Source organism: Gopherus flavomarginatus, chromosome 11 (assembly GCF_025201925.1).
Source record: "Gopherus flavomarginatus isolate rGopFla2 chromosome 11, rGopFla2.mat.asm, whole genome shotgun sequence".
Classification (NCBI taxonomy): Eukaryota; Metazoa; Chordata; order Testudines; family Testudinidae; genus Gopherus; species Gopherus flavomarginatus.
Genome location: NC_066627.1, coordinates 44,447,201 through 44,469,485, shown reverse-complemented (window position 1 = coordinate 44,469,485; position 22,285 = coordinate 44,447,201). Strand labels below are relative to the sequence as shown.

The 22,285-nt window shown below is 44.7% G+C and overlaps 1 protein-coding gene across 1 annotated transcript in view; it reads left to right on the top strand.

The window, feature by feature from the left end:
* The window catches only part of TAF4 (TATA-box binding protein associated factor 4), a 72,733-nt gene that overhangs the window by 14,456 nt on the left and 35,992 nt on the right, over nt 1-22,285 (top strand). The window contains exons 3-4 of the mRNA XM_050917768.1: nt 21,298-21,470; nt 22,030-22,149. Of these exons, the coding sequence (XP_050773725.1) occupies nt 21,298-21,470; nt 22,030-22,149 (293 nt within the window). The remainder of the gene's footprint in view (nt 1-21,297; nt 21,471-22,029; nt 22,150-22,285) is intronic.

Below are 22,285 nucleotides of genomic sequence, written 5' to 3'. Positions count from 1 at the left end.
GTGGGTTCCAGCCATAAGGAGCAGCATAGAACAAATTGCAATGACAGGGGAGAGGAAAATCTAAAGAAGGTGATTAGTAGACTGTTTTGGAGAAAAGAATGAAGTGATAGAGATTTGCAGCACATTGTAGAAGTACAAGGAGCTCAAATTTGGTGTGGTGGTGGTGACTTTCTAATAAAGATGTACACTGACACATTCAAAGGTCCTACCACAGGAAACCAAAAAGGGCTCCTATCCATGCAATATGTGTCATACACAAATATATTGTCTTGTTCCTCTCTTCCTAGTATACCAGCTAATTCTCTTTTCCATGTTCCCTTTTAAAAAGAGAGAAAAAAATAAGTCTTTTTTTACTCATTACCCCCACATTGTTCCCTTGTTAAATCTAGGTTAAAAAAAATTTCTTTTTTACGGTTTCTTAATTGATGAGTTGTTAGAATGAGAAACATTTTTACAGATGTGGAGAGAAGATTTTACTTTTTTAGTGAGTGTTTTTTCTTTATTAAAATTAGTTCTATTTTAAAAAGAGATGGTACTGAATAATGTTGCTGTTATGATAAAGACATTTATGTATCATGTCCATGTAATAGTTTAATTTTACTTCTAATTGACAGAGGTCTTATTGGTCTCTCTTGTATCTGAACTTCCAGGAGCAGTATAGTGCTGTAAATTGCTAAAATGTGAAATTCTGTGCCTGCCTAGGGAACTTGAGGCGGTGGTGGAGGGAGGGAACAGCGATGCCACCACTGGTTCAGCTATATATTTATTTGGTGCCGTGGTAAAAGTGCTACAAGTCAGAGGAATCTTGTCTACAGTATGGGTCCTGCCACTGTAGCAGAACAAGTAACACTAGTGAAAAGTTTTCCTAAAATTCTCTAATGTAGACAAGGCTTTAGCATGGAATGAAAACTAGCTGGTTTGCAAAACCACAGGTGCAATTTAACATATTAAAAGAATTGGTGACCCACTTGTGAATTAAATTCGCCCTTCCTCAGAAGAAATTACATTCATATACCACTGGGTCATATTCCCTCATGTAACTCTTTTGAAGTTAGTGGAGTTACACCAGGGATAAATTTAATCTACTTTGTTTATTGAGGTCAAAATTATTGAAGTAAAAATTGGTTTACCTCTTGATAGTGGTTTGCCTTCTAAGTTCTTGCCTTCTTGGACTTTGCTAATAATGTACAACTATGGCATGTTAAGCATGAACTTGTTACAGAAAAACCTGCTCTGTGAATTTCAGAATAAAACCAAACATGCATCCGTTTGTTTATAGCTTGACAGAAAGGTGCATGGTGTTTTGGAAGAAGACTTGAAAGCACGTTAACATCTTTCCAGGTAGCATACCTTTCTGGAGAGCTGTTAACATAGTTTCAAAACTGAGGCCTTGGCTACACTGGTGCTTTACAGCGCTGCAACTTTCTCGCTCAGGGGTGTGAAAAAAACACCCCCCTGAGCGCTGCAAGAGACAGCGCTGTAAAGCGCCAGTGTAAACAGTGCCACAGCACTGGGAGCACAGCTCCCAGCGCTGCAAGCTAATCCCCATGAGGAGATGGAGTACGTGCAGCGCTGGGAGAGCTCTCTCCCAGCACTGGCGCTGGGACCACACTCACACTTCAAGGTGCTGCCGCGGCATCGCTGCCGCAGCAGCGCTTTGAAGTTTCGAGCGTAGCCAAGCCCTGACTGTAGTTGGGGCGTTTGTTGAATAACTGAGACCGCTGACTAGGGAAATAACCCACTTCCTTCCCTGACAGACCAAGGGACGCACCCCACCCATGTACTTATCCGCTACACCAATACTGACTTGGACTCCTTATTCATTCCATGGGTGGCGTACCTGAGCCCACTTATCCACTGACACTTCAAAAACCTTCACACCCCAATCTGGGTCTATGCCCGTTATGCGATATGTATGTATCAGTTGCAAGGATGAAGAGATACCTGTAACCCCCCCTATAAGCCAAGCCTGACCCCAGATGTACAGTACCTTCCCTCTTAACTTGTGTATTTCATTTTAAACATTCACTTTAATTGCAGTGGCTGGCTACCAACACTGCTCCCTCATCTTGGAAAGCAAAACTTTTCAAATGAGTCCACCATCAAGAGTGGTCATCATTTGGTGCTTTAACATTGACATTTGCTTCAACTGTTAATTCTTAATATATTTTCATTAGCAACCCATATTTGATTCATCTATTGAATTGGTAAGCAATATAGTAAATTAAGCTGTATGCATGCAATGAAGTTCTTGTGTAGAGTTAGTGAGAAAAAGCCTTTGGTGTGAAATTAGTCTACTTTTATACATCGAGCAATTAGGAGAAACAAACTTATGAAAATTACTTTTGCATTATACAAACTTGTCTCTAATTTACAAAAATTAGACTGAGTGAACTGTAGTTGGGGCCCTATGTAATCTGTGATTCTGTGGCCATGGAACTTGCCACAGAAGTCATCCTAATGCCACAGAATTGTGCTTCAGAATCTCAGCTTTCATTTTTAAAGAGCTGTGTTTCTAGCCTTCATAGTTGTGAAACCTAAATTAGGGGCTTGTCTACACTGGCACTTTACAGCGCTGCAACTTTCTCTCTCAGGGGTGTGAAAAAACACCCTCCTGCGCACACCAAGTTTCAGCACTGTAAAGCACCAGTTAAGACAGTGCACCGTGCCAGCTCTTTAGCTTTGTTAGTGAAGACCTGCCCTGAGTGTAAACTGATGTGGTCATATCTTCCTGGGTTTACATAGGATATGAAACAATAGTTCTTAGGGGTGTGAATTGTCCCATTCATTTGTCAGTCACTTTAGTTTGCCATGGATTTTTTTCTTTTTGCTGTAGTCGGACACCTGATATCCTGTTTTTATATATATTTTTTTGGTGTCGCTATCTTTCTGGGACTAGCTTGACAGCTTCCTTGTGCTCTCCAGGTTTCCCATGAGGGGGAGTTAGATTCTAGTACATGCACCCTGCACTGTTCTATGTAACCAGGAAGAAAGAGGTTAAAGGGGAGCTGAGCTGCCTGGAAAATAGCTGAATAGTCAAGGCTCAAGGAGCTGGGGAGATAAGCTGCAGAAGTCAGCTATGAGTTTCCCCATTCCTTGGGGGAATAGGGAGTGAAGCCAGGCTGTTCAGAGAGCATAATGGAAAACATATCCTCAGAAATCACTGTTGAAAATATTTTTTTATAACAATGAATATTTATTTCAATTATAAGCCACAATTGTGTATGTTTGCGTGGATTGGGGATATTTTGAACAATACAATAGATTAATACTGCAGTAATTTAGGAGTTGTTGCAAAATTTGGTCCATTGTGCCATACATGGAGTGCCGTGACCTACATAGCATTTTCAACTTCTTCCCAAGCTACTTCAGCATGCTCAGTGTAGTTCAGTTGCCATTTTATGCCAATGTGACGGCAAACTAGGTCCTGAAGGGTCCTTGAAAGCCTCTCATTGATCTGCTAAGTTAGAAAATTCACATTCTTAGAGAGCAAGACCTTATTTATCCAAGTAATTCAAGAGGAAGTTCAACTACAGAACTGACTGGCTAAGCACAAGACACTTTCAGCTGGAGCTTGGGAACTTGACCAGAAAATGTCCATTCATGTGTCAAAGATGTATGTTTCCTTCCACAATGCTTCCCAGGGTAAAAAAATCCAAATCTTTGGCTTGAGGCTATTGTAGAGCCAAATGTACTATGGGTGTTTTTTCTTTTTTTGTTGAAAATGTCTATGTACTTAGCCTTCTAGCAAGAGTAGCTTGGAAAATCAAGGAAGGCAAGGCCATAGTCCCCAGTTCCCTTATTTGCTGATTGTGTCAATCTATGGTCCACGGCAACTTGCTGCTTATAAGGATCTGCTGAAGGAAAGCCCACTTGTTCCATGCCTCCAGAATCTCAGCTTGTTGGCCTAGAACTTGAGGCAAAGGCTCCAAGAGCGTGGTTACTCATGAGAGCCAACTGACTTCCATCCTTCCTGGATTTCAGAAATAGTAGTTCTAGAGTAGTTCTGATAAATTCAAAGTTATCTACCTTATCTAAATATTCTAGCTGGTGCAGTAGGGGCGAACAAATAATTTTGTAGACCTCCCTGTCAAATATAGAGCATGCTCTTTTTCATGTTTAGAAAACCATCATGTCTCAGCTGTTTTCAAGTTCCTGTGCACAGTCTTGGACACATCAAATAATTAAGTGACATCTTTGCTATTTATCCTTGTATTTTCAAGAGTTCTTTACAAAGGTAGCCAGGCTCTGCTCCTTTCAGTACTCATCAGATGTCTAAGAAAACAAACCAATGGAATCTTAACTTGGTCCTCTGAGACCTGATGAAATCTTCTTTTAAGCCATTTTGCACGGGTATCAGACCAAAACTTTGTCACTGTTCTTGCACCCCATAGATTTTGGAAGACTCCAGTCTTTTTTGCAACAAAGCACACAGGACTTTGAAGTCCTTTGCCCAAAATTTCAACCAGGGGAATAGTGTAAGTTCTACAAAACTCTTAATTTTTTTAAAGGAGTATTCTCTGTAGAAGACCTATAGCCCTAAAAGAGTGATAGGACTGGCACATTAAGTGTATTGTGTATAAATAGTTACTTTAATGTTAAACTGCCCCATTCCATATGACTCCTTAGTAGGACCCTGATCTAATTCCAGGTACTTGTTAGTTTTACTCCGATGTGTGTAGCTGGATAGGTTTGACAGCAGGAGAATATGATTTGTGGACTACATGTTTTACTAATTCAGTCGTGTCTGTGTGTGTGTGTGGTGGTTTTTTGTTTTTGTTTTTTTTGTTGCGGTAACAGTCTAGTGGTCAGATGTTTGTTTTGTGAGGCTTTGGTAATATGGATATAGTTTTATGTCATAATTAGGGCTTGAGAGCAAGACTCAACTTTTTAATATGAAATTTGTGTGGGCTCTCTACAATATCGTGTTCTTTTGACTTTTTTTAGAGCTACATCTCAAGCCAATATTAAACTTTTTTTCCCCCATCTGTTCCTCTGTGAATAGAAATCAAAGGCAGTTATTCATTTAAGCTGTTTAAAAGCTATGATACTCTTCCATTTTAAAATAGAAATGTAGGGCTGGAAGGGACCTCAAAAGGTCAACAAGTCCAGCTCCCTGCACTGAGGCAGGATCAATTAGACATAAGCGATCCCTGACAGGTGTTTGTCAAACGTGTTCTTAAAGTCCTCCAATGATGGGGATCTCACAGCCTTGCTTGGAAGCTTATTCCGGAGTTTAACTACCTTTATAGTTAGACAGATTTGCTAATATCTAACCTTACTCTCCTTTACAGCAGATCAAACCCATTACGTCCTGTCCTACCTTCAGTGAACATGGAGAACAATTGATTCCCTGTCCTCTTTAGAACAACCCTTTTACATATTTGAAGACTATTATCAGGTCCCCCACCTCAGTCTTCTTTTCTCAAGACTAAACACGCACAGTTTTTTAACCTCTTCTCATAGGTCAAGTTTTCTAAACCTTTTATCATTTTTGTAGCTCTCCTCTGGACTCTCCAATTTCCCCACATCTTTCCTAAGAAGTGGTGCCCACAATTGGACACACTGGTCCAGCTGAAGCCTCACCAGTGCTGAGTTCTCCTGTGTCTGACAACTCTGCTGTTAATATGCCACAGAATGCCGTTAGCCTTTATCACAGCTGCATAACATTATTGGCTCATTCAATTTGTGATCAGTTTATAACTCCTAGATCCTCTTCAGCAATACTTTCACATAGCCAGTTATTCCTCTTCTTATGGCTATGCATTTGATTTTTTTCTTTTATTTCCTAAATGTAGTACTTTCACTTGTCCCGATTGAATTTCGTTTTGTTGAATTCAGTCCAATTCTCCTTATTTGTCAAGGTCATTTAAAATTCTAATCTTGTCCTCCAAAGTGCTTGTAACCCCTCCCAGCTTGGTGTTCTCTGCAAATTTTATAAGCATATTCTCCACTCAATTCTCAGTCATTAATCAAAATATTGAATGGTACCAGACTCAGGACTGACCCATGTGGGATCCCAGCAGATATGCCCTCTCAATTTGACAGTAAGCCATTGATTAACTATTCTTTGCATGTGATCTTTCAACCAGTAATGCACCAACCTTAAGTAATTTCATCTAGATTGTTTGTTTGAGAATGTCATGTGGGATTGTGTCAAATCTTACTAAATTCAAGATATGATGTCTGCTACTTTCCATTAGGTCAATAACCATGTCAAGAAGGAAATTAGGTTTACATGGAATGATTTGTTGGCAAATCCACGCTGGCTGCCCCTTATGACCCTATGATCCTCAAGGTGCTTACAAATTGATTGTGTAATAATATGTTTCAGTATCTTTCCATGGCCCTCTCTATTTCCCTTTTTAAAGATAGGTACTATATTTTCCCTTCTCTAATCCTCTGGGACCTCACCCATTCGCCAAGAATTCTCACAGGTGACTGCTAACCATTCCAGAATTGTTTCAGCTGGCTTTTTAAGTATTCTAGGATGAATTTAATTCGACTGTGATGACTTGAATTCCTCTATCTTATCTTAATATTCTTTAATATGTTCGTTCCCTATTGTGGCTTGAGTTCCTTGCCTCTTGTTAACGTTAATTGTATTGAGTATGTAGTCACCATTAACCAAGGGTTCTCAAACTGGGGGTCGGGACCCCTCGGGGTCATGAGGTTATTACATGGGGGGTCGTGAGCTGTCAGCCTCCACCCCAAACCACACTTTGCCTCCAGCATTTATAATAGTGTTAAATATGTAAAGAAGTGTTTTTAATTTAAAAGGGGGGGTCGTACACACAGGCTTGCTATGTGGAAGGGTCACCAGTACAAAAGTTTGAGAACCACTGCCATTAACCTTTTTAGTGAAGATTGAAGCAAAATAGTCAAACTCCTAAGCTTTCTTGATGTCATCAGTTATTAGCTCTTTCCCCCACTAAATATAGGGACCTACACTTTCCTTTATCTTTCTCTTGTACCTATTTATTTAACATGTGTTAGTCGTCTAGCCAAGTGATGACAGTTCTTCTTGGCCACGGTTGAACCTAGTCTTGTACCTAATGTATCTAAAGAACTTCTTATTGTCTCTTAGGCTAAGGCACAAAATGAGATACAGCTCGCAAGGGACCTTTCTGATTTTTCTCAATAATGCTAATAAAAGGTTGTGATTATAATATCAGGATACTAGAAAGTTGACGACATTGCTCCTTAATGTTATGGATTTCAGACTTGGATCGAGTCTGATTAGTATAAATACTATTATAAATGGTTTAGTGCCTTTTGTTGAAAAGAGTATCTCAAGCACCTTACAACCATGGGCTCAATCCTTCTTGGAGAGCCCAAGATACCTATTGACCTTAGTGTGTGTGGGGTTCTCTTTTATGGAAATCCACTGCTTTATCAGGAAAACTGGATTCCAAGTGTTGTGGGCAGAGCAGAAGGCTAGCCTTGTACCTTGTTTGACAGTGCTCTGTGGTAGTGTACCTACTGAACTGCTATCATATTTCCAATCTTCTGCCTCCATGATCAGAAGCAGAGGTTCCTCTGAACTTACCTCAGGCTTCTTCCTTATGAGGCAGACTTTCATTTTTTTTCTTCCTCTTACTAGCTTGGCTTACTTCTGATAGGAGAACAGTCTTTACACATGCACCTATGACAGGGTTTGGGATTAGGCCCTGATCAACACTGGCAATGGGTAAATTGTTCCAACAGCAACTTCAAAGGGCACACCTACTGTGTACAACTTAGCTTTTTGTACAATATAGGTGCCTGGCTTTTTGGCCAATGTTGAGCCAAGGTCTTGAAGGACGAAGAAATGAGGGTTCTGTGGATTGCCACAGTGGCAGGTCCCTACTGCCCCTGCCACTGTTTCTCTGGGAAGCGCTCTAGTAACTCTGTCCTTTCTCTGATTCACTACATTGAATGTTCATCCATTGTACAGCTCTGTATTGTGCTATCAGGTTATGCTGTAAGAGAGACCATAGTGAAACATCTTGGCTTTGCGAGTAAAAATTGGACACTGCTCCATTACTGGCTCAAGTTTATTCAGTCATTCTTCAATCTGTCATTTCTTAACTCACTCCCTACCCCCTCCCACCCCAAGATGTGGTGTTTTTTTTAACTTATCTCTAGCCTTCTCCATTCATTTAGGGATGTGTTCATCTCCGTTCCTGAACATTATGGTTTGATGATGACTTTGTTTGTATTCCTTATATAATTCAGAATGCTGTTATTCCCCACCTCTGCTTTGTTCTCACATGCATGTTGCTGTTAGCCCTTTGTGGTGATTTCTTATAACGTAGTTTTTTCTTAAGCCTGGTCTACACTTAAATTAGACTGAACAGCTATGTCACCCAGGGTGTGAAAAATGTTGTGCCCTAGGTGCTGTAGTTAGATCAGCCTAACCTCAAATGTAGATGACATTCTTTTGTTAACATAGTTACCTGCTGTTGAAGACATGGATTAACTACCTTGATGGGAAAAACTTCTTCCTTTGATGTTGATAGGAAGCACATATGCTATGGTACTACAGCTGCAGTGATGTAGCATAGACGTGTCCTTAGTTTAGACTTAGCGGGCTCTGTCTAAACAAGAAAAGGTTGGGTTTTGTTCCAATTAAGTTTGCTCTATTGAGCCAATTTAACTTGATTGAAAACCACACTCTACACTTATGTAGACACAGTTTTACACCTTCAGCTTGATTTTTTAGCAAGTTATAACAACTAGGGTCCTGTTTTGATTAGTTAAACTAGGTCAATTGAAAATCCCCCCACACTTTTCTCTTAGTCTAGACTCCATATGAACACCAGGTATGCTAGCGTTGTATTACTGATTGACTTTATTTGGTGGCTAAGATTTCCACACTAAAATTTTTTTCTTTGAAACTACTTTGAATAATTTTGTATGTTCATAAATTATCAAAATACTAACAAGCAATTATTAGTAATTTCAGCCATTTAGATTTTAGTATAGGATTGTAGCAGGATTACAACCTGATTCATCTTACAATATTTTTCTAGTCTTATGTTGATACAGGCTGTTTCAGTAATTTGTTAACATTAACATTATTAATTTTTATAGCACCATAGACAAACAGGACAATTTATAAATAATCCTGTAATAACCCAGATACAAGGAAGCTTAGCTTGTATCAATAGCACAGTATGTCTTTCTCTGGAGTAACTATCAACCAGCTAGATCAACACACTAACTTTAGACCAGTAAGTTTGACCAGTTATTTGAATTACTTTTAAAAGATAAACTATATTAAACTAATACAAAAACTATATTAAAATTTGTATTATTACATAAACAAGCTCTTTGAATTTGCTGTTAAGGATCAAGCTTTCAACAGCCAGGTAGGGTGGACTGTAATAGAAGAGGTAGAGCTTCTCCATTGTTCAGGTTCAAGGTTTTAATTGCTAAATGTGAATTTCTAGCCTTTTATACAAATTGCGCCTACAATTATTTTTGCCTCCATGATGCCAGAAGTCAAACTTTCTTGGTATGCATTCTATTGCTTGTTTGCGGTATGCCTCACAACTCTTGGTTTCAGGCAGTTAATATAGTTATTCTATATAATGCATATGCACATTCCAATTCTACTGCTTGTTAGCTCTCAGAACAAGGAATTATACTTAATGGGCTTGATCTTGAGGTGAACCAGAGCTCCATTTGGTGTCTTTGTCTCTTCCTCCTTTCTTTCACCACCTCCAGTCTTGGGAGTGTGAAACAGAGGAGTCTTAAGGCTGTTCTGACATAGGTTGACAGTAGGGCTGTCGATTAATTGCAGTTAACTCATGCGATTAATTTAAAAAAAATTAATCGTGATAAAAAAATTAATTGCAGTTTTTTAATCATTGTTAAACAATAGAACACCAATTGAAATGTATTAAATATTTTTGGCTGTTTTTCTACATTTTCAAATATATGGATTTAAATTACAGAACAGAATACAAAGTGTACACTGCTCACTTTATTACTTTTGATTACAAATATTTGCACTGTAAAATGATAAAAGAAATAGTATTTTTCAATTCATCTTATACAAGTACTGTAGTGCAGTGATTCTCAAACTATTGTACTGGTGATCCCTTTCACATAGCAAGCCTCTGAGTGTGACACCTCCCTCCATAAATTAAAAACACTTGTTTATATATTTAACACCATTATAAATGCTGGAGGCAAAGTGAGGTTTGGGTTTGGAGGCTGACAGCTCGCAATCCCTATGTAATAATCTCACAACCTCCTGAGGGGTCCCAACCCCCAGTTTGAGAACTCCTGCTAGTGCAGTCTCTTTATCATGAAAGTGCAGTTTACAAATTTATATATATTTTGTTACTTAACTGTTTTGTTTTTGAGTGCAATGTAAAACTTGAAAGCCTACAAGTCCACTCAGTCTTACTTCTTGTTCAGCCAATCACTAGGACAAACAAGTTTCTTTACATTTATGGGAGATAATGTTGCCCATTTCTTATTTATAATGTCACCAAAAAGTCAGAACAGGTGTTCACATGGCACTTTGGCAGGTAAATACACCTCTAACCCGATATAACACAAATTCAGATATAACGCGGTAAAACAGTGCTCCGGCGGGCCGAGGCTGTGCAGTTGGGTGGATCAAAGCAAGTTCGGTATAACGCAGTTTTACCTATAACGCGATGAGATTTTTTGGCTCCCGAGGACAGCGTTATATCGGGGTAGAGGTATACCTTGCAATGCTGGCTACAAGATATTCTAAACATTCATATGCCCCTTCAGCCATCATTCCAGAGGACATATTGATGACACTTGTTAAAGTTGTGTTAATTAAATTTGTGACTGAACTCCTTGGGGGAGAATTGTATGTTTTCGGCTCTGTTTTACCCACATTCTGCCATATATGTCATGTTCTGATAGTCTTGGAAGATGATTCAGTACATGTTCGTTTTAAGAACACTTTTACTGCAGATTTGACAAAATGCAAAGAAGGTACCAATGTGAGATTTCTAAAGATAGCTACAGCACTCGACCCAAGGTTTAAGAATCTGAAGTGCCTTCCAAAATCTGAGGGGGATGAGGTGTGGAGCATGCTTTTAGAAGTCTTAAAAGAGCAACACTCCAATGCGGAAACTACAGAACCTGAACCACCAAAACAGAAAATCAACCTTTTGTTGGTGGCATCTGACTCAGATGATGAACATGAGCGTGCATCAGTCTGCACTGCTTTGGATTGTTATTGAGCAGAACCCGTCCTCATCATGGATTCATGTCCTCTGTAATGGTGGTTGAAGCAAAAAGGGACATATGAATCTTTAGTGCATCTGACATGTAAATATCTTGCGACGCTGGTTATACCAATTCCATGCGAATGCCTGTTCTCGCCTTCAGGTGACATTGTGAGCCAGAAGCAGGCAGCATTATCTCCTGCAAATGTAAACAAACTTGTTTATCTGAGTGATTGGCTGAACAAGATGTAGGACTGAGTGGACTCCTAGGCTCTAAAACTTTACATTGTTTTATTTTTGAATGCAGTTATTTTTTGTATGTAATTCTACATTTGTAAGTTTAACTTTTGTGACAGAGATTGCACTACAGTACTGAGGTTAATTGAAAAATACTATTTTTTGTTTTTTACAGTGTAAATATTTGTAATAATAAAGTGAGCACTATACACATTGTATTCTATGTTGTAATTGAAATCAATATATTTGAAAATGTAGAAAACAACCAAAAATATTTAATGTTCTAATATTAACAGTGCGATTAATCATATGATTGGTTTTTTTTAATTGCATGATTAATAGTGATTAATTTTTTGTTAGTCGCTTGACAGCCCTAGTTGACAATAAGGGATAGCTCAGTGGTTTGAGCATAGGCCTGCTAACCCCAGGGTTGTGAGTTCAATCCTTGAGGGGGCCATTTAGGGAACGGGTAGAAATCCGTCTGAAGATTGGTCCTGCTTTGAGCAGGGGGTTGGACTAGATGACCTTCTGAGGTCCCTTCCAACCCTAATGTTCTATGATAATGGTGTCCTAAGTGCGGTTCTGCCAGCCTAGGACCATAAAAGTACAGCACACTCCAGCCATGTAATGAGCATGGCCCCTATACTGAGGTGGGGCCTGGAACAAGTTGGATAGAACTGTCTATGTTGACTTTGTACTGTCTAGAGTAGGGTGACCAGATAGCAAGTGTGAAAAATCGAGATGGGGGTGGGGGTCAATAGGCGCCTATATAAGAAATAGCCCCAAATATCAGGACTGTTCCTATAAAACCAGGACATCTGGTCACCCTAGTCTAGAGAGCCCCCCAGGCAAGGTGACAATCACCAGCTACCCCTTTAGGACTGTTTTAAACCCTCTTTGTACTAGTAGTGCAATGCCAAGAAGGCCTATTATAGGATGGAGTCACTCACAGTTTCTCTTTCTGGGGGGATGGGGAACAGAAGTTAAACTTAATTTTATATTTTTTGGATGAGACAAAAAATCTAGGGAGTTCAAAAGTTGTGAATTTTAAGAACTAAGTCCATCACATGCACTTGCAAGGTAATGGCCTTTGTTACTGAAGGATTTATAATTTCATCTGGCCTTATCAGTTGGTAAAAAAATTAAATTTCATAATTTGTCACAAGACACTGCATTTGTCTTGAATGTGGCATTTGGTTTGTTTATAAAGTACAGCAGGAGTTTGATTGTTTTCAGTTTTAATCTTTATTCAGCTATACTGATTCACTGCTTCTTTCCAGATCTGGTTAGTGTAAGATGTGACAAAGCAATGGGTGAAATGTATTTGTTCTTCTTCGAGTGATTGCTCACATCCATTCCAGTTAGGTGTGCGCGCCGCACGTGGACGTTCGTTGGAAACTTTTTACCCTAGCAACTCCAGTGGGCCGGTAGGTCGCCCCCTAGAGTGGCGCCGCCATGGCGCCCGATATATACCCCTGCCGGCCCACCCGCTCCTCAGTTCCTTCTTACCGCCGTGTCGGTCGTTGGAACTGTGGAGCGCGGCATTGCTGTCCTCCACGTCCCTAGCTCTCCTTGTTACTACCGTTGTTACTACCGTTGTTAGTTAGTGTTAAGTATAGTTAATTAGTTTGTAGTGTAAATAATATTGTACATAGTTGTTAGCCGGTCTGGGCTGTAGCCCTTCCCGGCACCCGGCACCGGGCTCATGCCTGGTTCGCCGGGCTTTAAGCAATGTGCGGCCTGTAAGAAGCCTGTGCCGACCAGCGACCCTCACGACGTGTGTCTAAAGTGCCTGGGGGAATTGCACAGGTCGGACAAGTGCCGCATTTGCAAGGCTTTCAAGCCCAGAACAAAGAAGCAGAGAGACCAGAGACTTAGGACTCTCCTAATGGAAGCGGCACTTGACCCAGCAGCTTCGCAGGCCGTGATCTCTACACCGGCACCGGATCGCACCGGCACCGGAAAGGCTCCCCGGCACCGACCTTCCCCGGCACCGGGTGCAGAAGCAAGACCATCGAAGTCTGCAACTCCAGCCAGGCAGACTCGAATGGAGCGCCCGGCATCGACATCCGCCGCGGCGCTACCGGCACCGTCGACTCCGGGCCCGGTGGGTCCGTCGAGTCCGGTACCGCCGAGCTCCCCCATAAGATCTGGGGTTGAGCTATTGGTCCCATCCACTCCAAAGACCTTCGCCTCGGCACGGGACCTCATTGCCCTGACTGAGTCAACTCAGCCGCCACCCCCGGTACCTCCGGTGCGGGTAGCATCCAGGGGCAAGCCCATGATGACGGCGCCGTCTCGGGACTCACGCTCGCGATCGAGGTCCCGACGCCATGGTCGCTCGAGATCCCGCCGCCGCTCGCAGTCCCGGCACCGCTCCCCTCGGCGGTACCGGTCGTACTCGCGGCACCGATCGGCCTCCAGACGGTCACGCTCTGGTTCCAGCCGCCGATACCGACACCGGGACTCTAGGAGCCAGTCTTGCCGTCGTTCAGCGCACCGGTCGACCTCCCGGCACCGAGCTGGTGGCAGGTCCCGGTCGACCTCCCGGCACCGCGTCGGTGGCAGGTCCCGATCCCGGCACCGAGACAGAACCCGGTCCCGATCCCGGCGCCGGTATGACTCCCGGTACCGATCCCCGGCACCGAGAACATCTTCGGTGCCGGACCGCGGAGACTCTTACCAGCCGCGGTCGGCCCCGCCATGGCCTTCCAGACAGCCGTCGGTGTCATCACAGGCGGACAGCGTATATGCGCTGGGCACCGACAGACAAGCGGCCCTCTTCCAGGACCCTCCGCAACAGGACCAGGGCCCGCAGCAGTGGGGGTTTTGGACACCCTAGGCGTACCATCAAGCCCAGGGCCCCCAACAGCTTCCTCCTAGGCCTGCAACGGCAGAGCACAGGGTGCCGGAGGCGTCGTTGTCCCGCCCCCCTCCCTCCCCGGAGGGGGAGGAAGGATCGAAGCAACAAGACCCTGATCTTGCTCCTGAGCCAGAGGCGAGGGCTGAGGCGGACCCCCCGCTGGACACTTTCTTGCCAGGGGTCTCCTCATCCTCCTCTCCTGATGAAGCGGTGGCTGGCACTTCCTCCAATAGCCCTCCTCCGCTAGATCTCAGGGCACATCAGGACCTCCTCAGGCGAGTAGCACAGAATCTGAGCCTGCAAGCCGAGGAGGTCTCTGAGATCGAGGACCCCATCGTCAGCATCCTCTCCTCCGATGCTCCCACCAGGGTCGCCCTCCCCTTCATTAGGACGATCCAGGCCAACGCCAATACAATCTGGCAGTCACCGGCATCCATCCCCCCCTATGGCGAGGAGCGTCGAAAGGAAGTACATGGCCCCCTCCAAGGGCTATGAGTACCTCCACGTTCACCCGACACCATGTTCCCTGGTGGTGCAGTTGGTGAACGAGAGGGAGCGTCACGGACAGGAAGCCCCAGCCCCCAAATCCAAGGAGGCCAGGCGTATGGACCTCCTCGGCCGCAAGGTCTATTCGGCTGGGGCCCTTCAGCTCAGGGTTTCCAATCAGCAAGCCCTTCTTAGCCGCTACGCTTTTAACTCGTGGGTGGCAGCGGACAAGTTTAAAGAGCTGCTGCCACAAGAGGCTCGTCAAGAATTCGCGGCGATTCTTGACGAGGGCAAGAAGGTTGCACGAACCTCATTACAGGCCTCTTTGGACGCTGCAGACTCGGCTGCCCGTACCCTCGCCTCGGGGGTAACGATGCGCCGCATCTCCTGGCTTCAGGTTTCTGGCCTTCCACCGGAGCTCCAATACACCATCCAGGACCTCCCGTTCGAAGGCCAGGGCCTGTTTTTCAGAAAAGACCGACCCGAGACTGAAAAGTCTTAAAGACAATCGGGTCATTATGCGCTCCCTCGGGATGCACACACCTGGGACGCAGCGCAGACCCTTCCGGCCGCAACAACAGCAGCAGCGTTGGCCATACCCCCAGTTCCGCCAGCAGCAGGACCTTAATAGGCGCCGCGGCAGGAATGGAAGGCGCAGACAGTCGGGGAACCAAGGGGGGCAGAATCAAAGCTCCTCCAAGCCCCCGCCTGGGCCCAAACCTTCGTTTTGAAGGTGCGCCCAAGGGCGCAATAACAGTTTCCCCCACGGATCCTTCCCCCCCGTTTTCCAACCGCCTTTCGTTTTTCCTCCAGGTGTGGACCCAAATAACATCGGACCGCTGGGTCTTACGCACGATGCAGACGGGATACCGCCTGCAGTTTATATCATTTCCTCCTTCCCGCCCCCCTTCCTCGTCCCTCTTCAGGGACCCCTCTCACGAGCAATTCCTTCGACAGGAGGTACAGACGCTCCTCAACAAAGGAGCTATAGAGGCGGTTCCGGAAAACGAGAAAGGCAAGGGGTTTTATTCCCGCTACTTTCTGATCCCCAAGGCCAAGGGAGGCCTCAGGCCTATCCTCGACCTGCGAGAGCTCAACAAGTACCTAGTGAAGTTGAAGTTCCGCATGGTATCCCTGGGGACCATTATCCCATCCCTGGATCCGGGAGACTGGTATGCCGCCCTCGACATGCAGGACGCTTATTTTCATATTGCCATATGGCCACACCACAGATGTTTCCTTCGATTCGTGGTGGGCCGCCTTCACTACCAATTTGCAGTCCTCCCATTTGGCCTTTCTACGGCTCCGAGGGTATTCACAAAATGCATGGCCGTCGTTGTGGCACATCTTCGGCGCAGTCGTATCCACGTGTTCCCTTACCTAGACGATTGGTTAATTCGGGGCACGTCGGAGCTACAGGTTTGCAGCCACGTCCGCAGGATCACCGGCCTGTTTGCTACCTTGGGCCTCATGATCAACGTGGACAAGTCCACCCTGCTCCCCACGCAGAGGGTGGAGTTCATTGGGGCCGTCCTGGACTCCACCGTGGCCAGGGCCCTTCTGCCGTTGCCAAGGTTCCAGGCGTTGTCGGCGATCGTTCAGCGCTTGCGGGCAGCCCCCTTGACATCGATACGGACATGTCTAACCCTGTTAGGCCACATGGCAGCATGCACATTTGTGACCGGTTACGCTCGGCTCCGTATGAGGCCCCTCCAGTCGTGGCTCATCGCACATTACCGGCCGGCAAGGCAACCACTAGACATGCTGATCACAATCCCCCAGGGGGTGTTGGACTCTCTCAGCTGGTGGCTAGACCAGTCCGTAGTGTGTGCGGGGCTCCCATTCTACCCGCCCCAGCCCCCGGTGTCCCTAACGACGTATGCCTCAGATCTCGGCTGGGGGGCCCACCTGGGAACCCTGAGAACACAGGGCCTGTGGTCCCCGCAGGAGGTGAAGCTGCACATCAACTTGCGGGAGTTGAGAGCGGTCCGCCTTGCTTGTCAAATGTTCTATCACCAGCTTCAGGGTCGTTGTGTCGCGGTATTTACCGACAACACGACGACCATGTACTATATCAACAAGCAGGGCGGCACCAGATCCTCTCCCCTATGTCACGAGGCGATGCGACTCTGGGACTTTTGTATAGCCCACTCCATTCACCTCACAGCTTCCTTCCTCCCCGGAGTACGGAACACGCTGGCAGACCGCCTGAGCAGATCCTTCCTCTCGCACGAGTGGTCCCTTCGCCCGGACGTCGCCCTCTCGATCTTCCAGAGGTGGGGTTGTCCCCGCGTGGACCTCTTCGCGTCCAGGGGGAACAGGAAATGCCAGGCGTTCTGCTCCTTTCAGGGCCGGGAACCCGGGTCTATAGCGGACGCCTTCCTTATTCCGTGGACGACCCACTTGTTCTACGCGTTCCCCCCGTTCCCGCTGGTCCACAGGGTCCTTCTGAAGGTGCGCAGGGACAGGGCCCGCGTGATCATGGTAGCCCCGGCGTGGCCCAGACAGCATTGGTACCCCATGTTGCTGGACCTGGCCATAGCCGACCCAGTTCCCCTGCCCCTTCACCCGGACCTGATCACCCAGGAACGCGGGACTCTCTGTCACCTGGACCTGCAGTCGCTGCACCTAGCAGCGTGGCTCCTGCGTGGCTGACCAGTTCTGAGTTGCGCTGCTCCACCCCGGTATGGGAGGTACTCTTGGACAGCAGGAAGCCTTCCACTAGAGCGACATACTCGTCCAAGTGGAAGCGTTTCTCCTGTTGGTGCGTGGAGAAAGGTCTCCGCCCGATGGAAGTTTCGGTGGCCAATATTTTGGACTATATTTGGTCCCTCAAACAACAGGGCCTTGCGATATCGTCCTTGCGGGTCCACCTGGCGGCTATCTCCACCTTTCACCCGGGTGGGGATGGCCGCTCCGTTTTTTCTCACCCGACGGTGACTAGATTCCTGAAGGGGCTGGAACGTCTATACCCTAACGTCCGACTCCCTGCCCCGACCTGGGATCTTAACCTGGTGTTGTCTCGGCTCATGGGGCCCCCCTTCGAGCCGTTAGCTACTTGCTCCCTACTCTATCTTTCTTGGAAGACTGCCTTTCTAGTAGCTATTACCTCAGCTAGACAGGTGTCGGAACTCCGGGCCCTCACGGTAGACCCCCCGTATACAGTCTTCCATAAAGATAAGGTGCAGCTGAGGCCACACCCTGCCTTTCTCCCCAAGGTGGTCTCAGCCTTCCACATCAACCAAGAGATATTCCTCCCGGTTTTTGTCCCGAAACCTCACTCTTCAGGCAGGGAGCAGCAGCTCCACTCGCTTGATTCCGTAGGGCTCTCGCGTTCTATGTGGAGAGGACCAAACCGTTCCGCAAATCCCCCCCAGCTTTTCGTGGCAGTAGCGGACCGCATGAAGGGGCTTCCCATTTCCTCGCAGAGGTTATCCTCATGGGTAACGTCCTGTATCAGGACCTGCTATGAGCTGGCCCACGTTCCTATGGGCCGTGTGACTGCGCATTCTACCAGGGCGCAGGCGTCGTCGCTGGCTTTCCTCGCCCGTGTGCCCATCCAGGAAATCTGTCGGGCAGCGACCTGGTCATCGGTCCACACCTTTGCTTCCCACTACGCCCTGGTCCAGCAGTCAAGAGAGGACGCGGCCTTCGGATCTGCAGTGCTTCATGCCGCGACTTCTCACTCCGACCCCACCGCCTAGGTATGGCTTGGGATTCACCTAACTGGAATGGATGTGAGCAATCACTCGAAGAAGAAAAGACGGTTACTCACCTTTGTAACTGTTGTTCTTCGAGATGTGTTGCTCACATCCATTCCACACCCGCCCTCCTTCCCCACTGTCGGAGTAGCCGGCAAGAAGGAACTGAGGAGCGGGTGGGCCGGCAGGGGTATATATCGGGCGCCATGGCGGCGCCACTCTAGGGGGCGACCTGCCGGCCCACTGGAGTTGCTAGGGTAAAAAGTTTCCGACGAACGTGCACGCGCGGCGCGCACACCTAACTGGAATGGATGTGAGCAACACATCTCGAAGAACAACAGTTACAAAGGTGAGTAACCGTCTTTTGCCCAATATTTCACATTTACACACTGGAATAAAATGTCAAGTTCAGTTTGTGTGGTGACACTTGAATATATACATAATAATACTCATTGAGGATGTGAACAAGTTTGTATTGTATCATTTTTTACTCAGTCAAAAACATTCTGAAGTTGTCCATTTTTGCAGTGATCAGTATTGTACATAAAGGGTGATAGAGAGAAAAAATTCAGTGGCGGTTCTGGCAGCAGTTAAAGTGAACAGAGAATTTGACTTGGTTGAGTTTTCAAAATTTCCTGTACCAAAGTAGCATTGCTTTTATAAGATATTACTTGCATCAAAGTTTAGCAGTCATTTTACCATCTCTCGAAGCTCCACAAGCATAAACATAGCAGGATAAAACATAAGTTATGACACAAGTGAAAGGTTTTATGTTGCTTTTAATTGATTAGCTAGAAAGTGTTTTTCTTTTGAAATCTCATGTAGAAACTAAATCCAATTAGCTCCATGATTTGCAAGATTATAGCCGTGGAAAAAACTAGTAATTTTCCCTCTTCTGCAAAATACACTTAAAATATTAATGTTTTGTGGTATAACTCGTGTGCAGTGGTCATAACTGGACACTTGTTGAGGGACATCATTTAAATTGGCTCCTTGTTGATGTAAACTATCTTCAATTCTTTTTGTGCTGATTTGCTTCTATAAAGAGAGGTAACTACGTAACTCTTGGAGATCAGTGTTTTGGTTTTTTTTAATTTCAGTGTGAGGATATATAGGGGAAAATCAGTCTGAATTCAATGTCATCTTTATCTTTGAAGTCATCTGGTGGAGAAATTATACAACTGTGTATAGTTTGAGAGCACTAGATTGGAAACATGCCAAGAAAATGATGTGACATCTTTGTCCATCTACATGTGTTCAGTTGTTTTGAAAAGCAACCTAGAACATGATCATTTCAGAGTCTCATCTTCTAAAAGTGCCTTAACAGATCTTCAGCTGTAGATGGAGATCTAGAATGCTCTAACTTATTTGCTGAGTGACACATAAGGCTGAGTCCACACTACAAAAGAAAGTTGACTTAAGTTATGTCAATGTACAGCCACCGCAGTAATTAAATTGTTTTTGCATGTCCACACTACACTCCTATTGGTAGTGCGTATCCTCACCATGAGCGCTTGCACTGATCTCACTGTCAGTGTGAGGTGCTGACAGTCTGAGCCCTGCCATTGTGGGGTGCTGACAGCCAGAACAGTCTGAAAGGGAGCAGCGTGATGTAAACAATGCGGTGTCTATGTGGACACTGCATTGACCTAACTAAATCAACCTAAGCGCTTACACCTTTTACAGAGTAGAGTTATTATGTTGGTGTAGTGAGTGATTTATTGGTAGGAAGCTACATTTTAGTTAGGTTGATGTAAGGCAGCTTATGTCAGCCCAACTTTTGTAGTGTAGACTAGGCCTAAGACTTAGTTTTCTGGTCTTAACACTTCTGTTTCTTTGTGGTGTACAAATAAATGTAGGTGCAGTTTTTCACTTAAGCCAAAACTTTTAGAAATGTTAACTGTTTTGTTTTGTTGTGTGTGGTGTTTTTGCCATTATTTTTGGGTCCCTAACTTGACTCCTTGTGTTTCTTCAGAGGTGCTGAGGACTTACAGCTCCCATTGGCCTGACTGTGGCACACAAAATTAATAAGCACTTGGGAAAAGTTTTGGTTAGATATCCCAGGCCCTGGTTACAAAAACAAACACAACAGCTACCATCTGAAAAATCTAACACTTACAATCTGGTTCTTCACAACTATCCAGTTGGGTTAAGTGTTTGGTTATGTGACTGAACAGGGCATGACTGCCTCATTGCCCTCTCTATTTTATTTATCTTCTAGGGTGTAATGCAGCACAGTACCATCTGTTACAGATGCACTTGAGAGAGATTATGATTTTATAACCATTTTCATTGCTAAATTTGTTATGGAAAATTAATTTAGAAGTTAGAGAAATGTTACTGTTTCTGATAACCTTTTTTAAACCAGGCTAATGGGAATCTGGTTTAATGGCAGGATTTTCTTTCAATTGAAGCCCTTCATAAAAAGTGAACACCTTAAAGTCAGAAAAGAATAAGTAAGATGTTTTCAGGATTATTAGTTTTAATACTTAGCCATGTGGAATGTTTATGGTATTGTATATTATATGCATGTAATATTGTACCATAACTTGATAGACTTACTACAGAAATGTTCTTTAGTTTTAATCAAGATTTTATGTTGAGTGTTGGGATATTTGCTCTTTCTCTCTCTCAAATTTTATACACCAATTTTGTGAAAATCAGCCTATTCGCAGTTGGATATACATTCCAGTGTACATGCTAATGTCAAATTTGTTGGTCTTTTTAATGCTACTTAGAGCTGCTCCCTTTTTGTTCTGTAGCCACTTGCATGTGCAGAATATTTCTTGACCTCTTTCTTTTTTCACAGGCATGGTCCTTGTGCGTAGCGAAAATGGACAGTTACTGATGATCCCTCAACAAGCCTTGGCACACATGCAGGCGCAGGCACAGGCACAGGCCCAATCCCAGCCCCAAAATACCATGACTCCTCGTCCTGCAACACCTACTAGTGCACCACCAGTACAGATATCAACAGTGCCGGTGAGTTTATTAATTTACCTAAGTAAGAATCATTTTCCTTAAATATGTGGCTGTGAATCTAGCCATTAGGAAAGTGAGGGACTAATAATGCTGGTTTTAGGCAGTAATATGTCAAGGCAGTGCTGTGTAAGCTTCACCACACAGCGCCCCAGCCCTGATGTGTTACACTTTGGCCGTTCTTCACTGAAACTGATATTCACTTCAGTTGTCTGGCAGTACATTTAAAACTAATTTAAAAAAATACTTAGACCATGCATAGTTAACCCATGGAGCTCATTGCCATAATAAATCATTGAGGCCAAGAGCTTAGTATGATTTTTTTTGTTTCAAGGGTTAGGTATTTCTATATACGAGACCATGGTTACATTAAATAGGGTGTAAAAAGCCTATTGGCAGGTAGTTCCATAATAGTCCGCTACGGGGTTTTTTGCACCTTCCTCTGAAGTATCTTCTATTGGCTGCCATCAGAGGCAGGGTACCCGACTAGATGAACTGTTCTTCTGGTCTTGTATTGCAATTCCTATGTTCAAACTCTAACATAGTTTGGATTCTTTTGTAGGCTCCTGGAACGCCTATAATTGCACGGCAGGTGACACCAACTACTATAATCAAGCAGGTGTCTCAGGCTCAGACAACTGTACAGCCCACAACAACGTTACAGCGTGCTCCTGTAGTGCAGGTGAGTTCGTAGAAACATAGGTATGAACAATGAAACTGAATTGCTAAAAGAACTTGGAGTAAAATACTGTTTGGGAATATCTCTGGGTGAGCACTTAGAGTACACAGGACATTTTCCTCCACTCCCTAAGATGTCT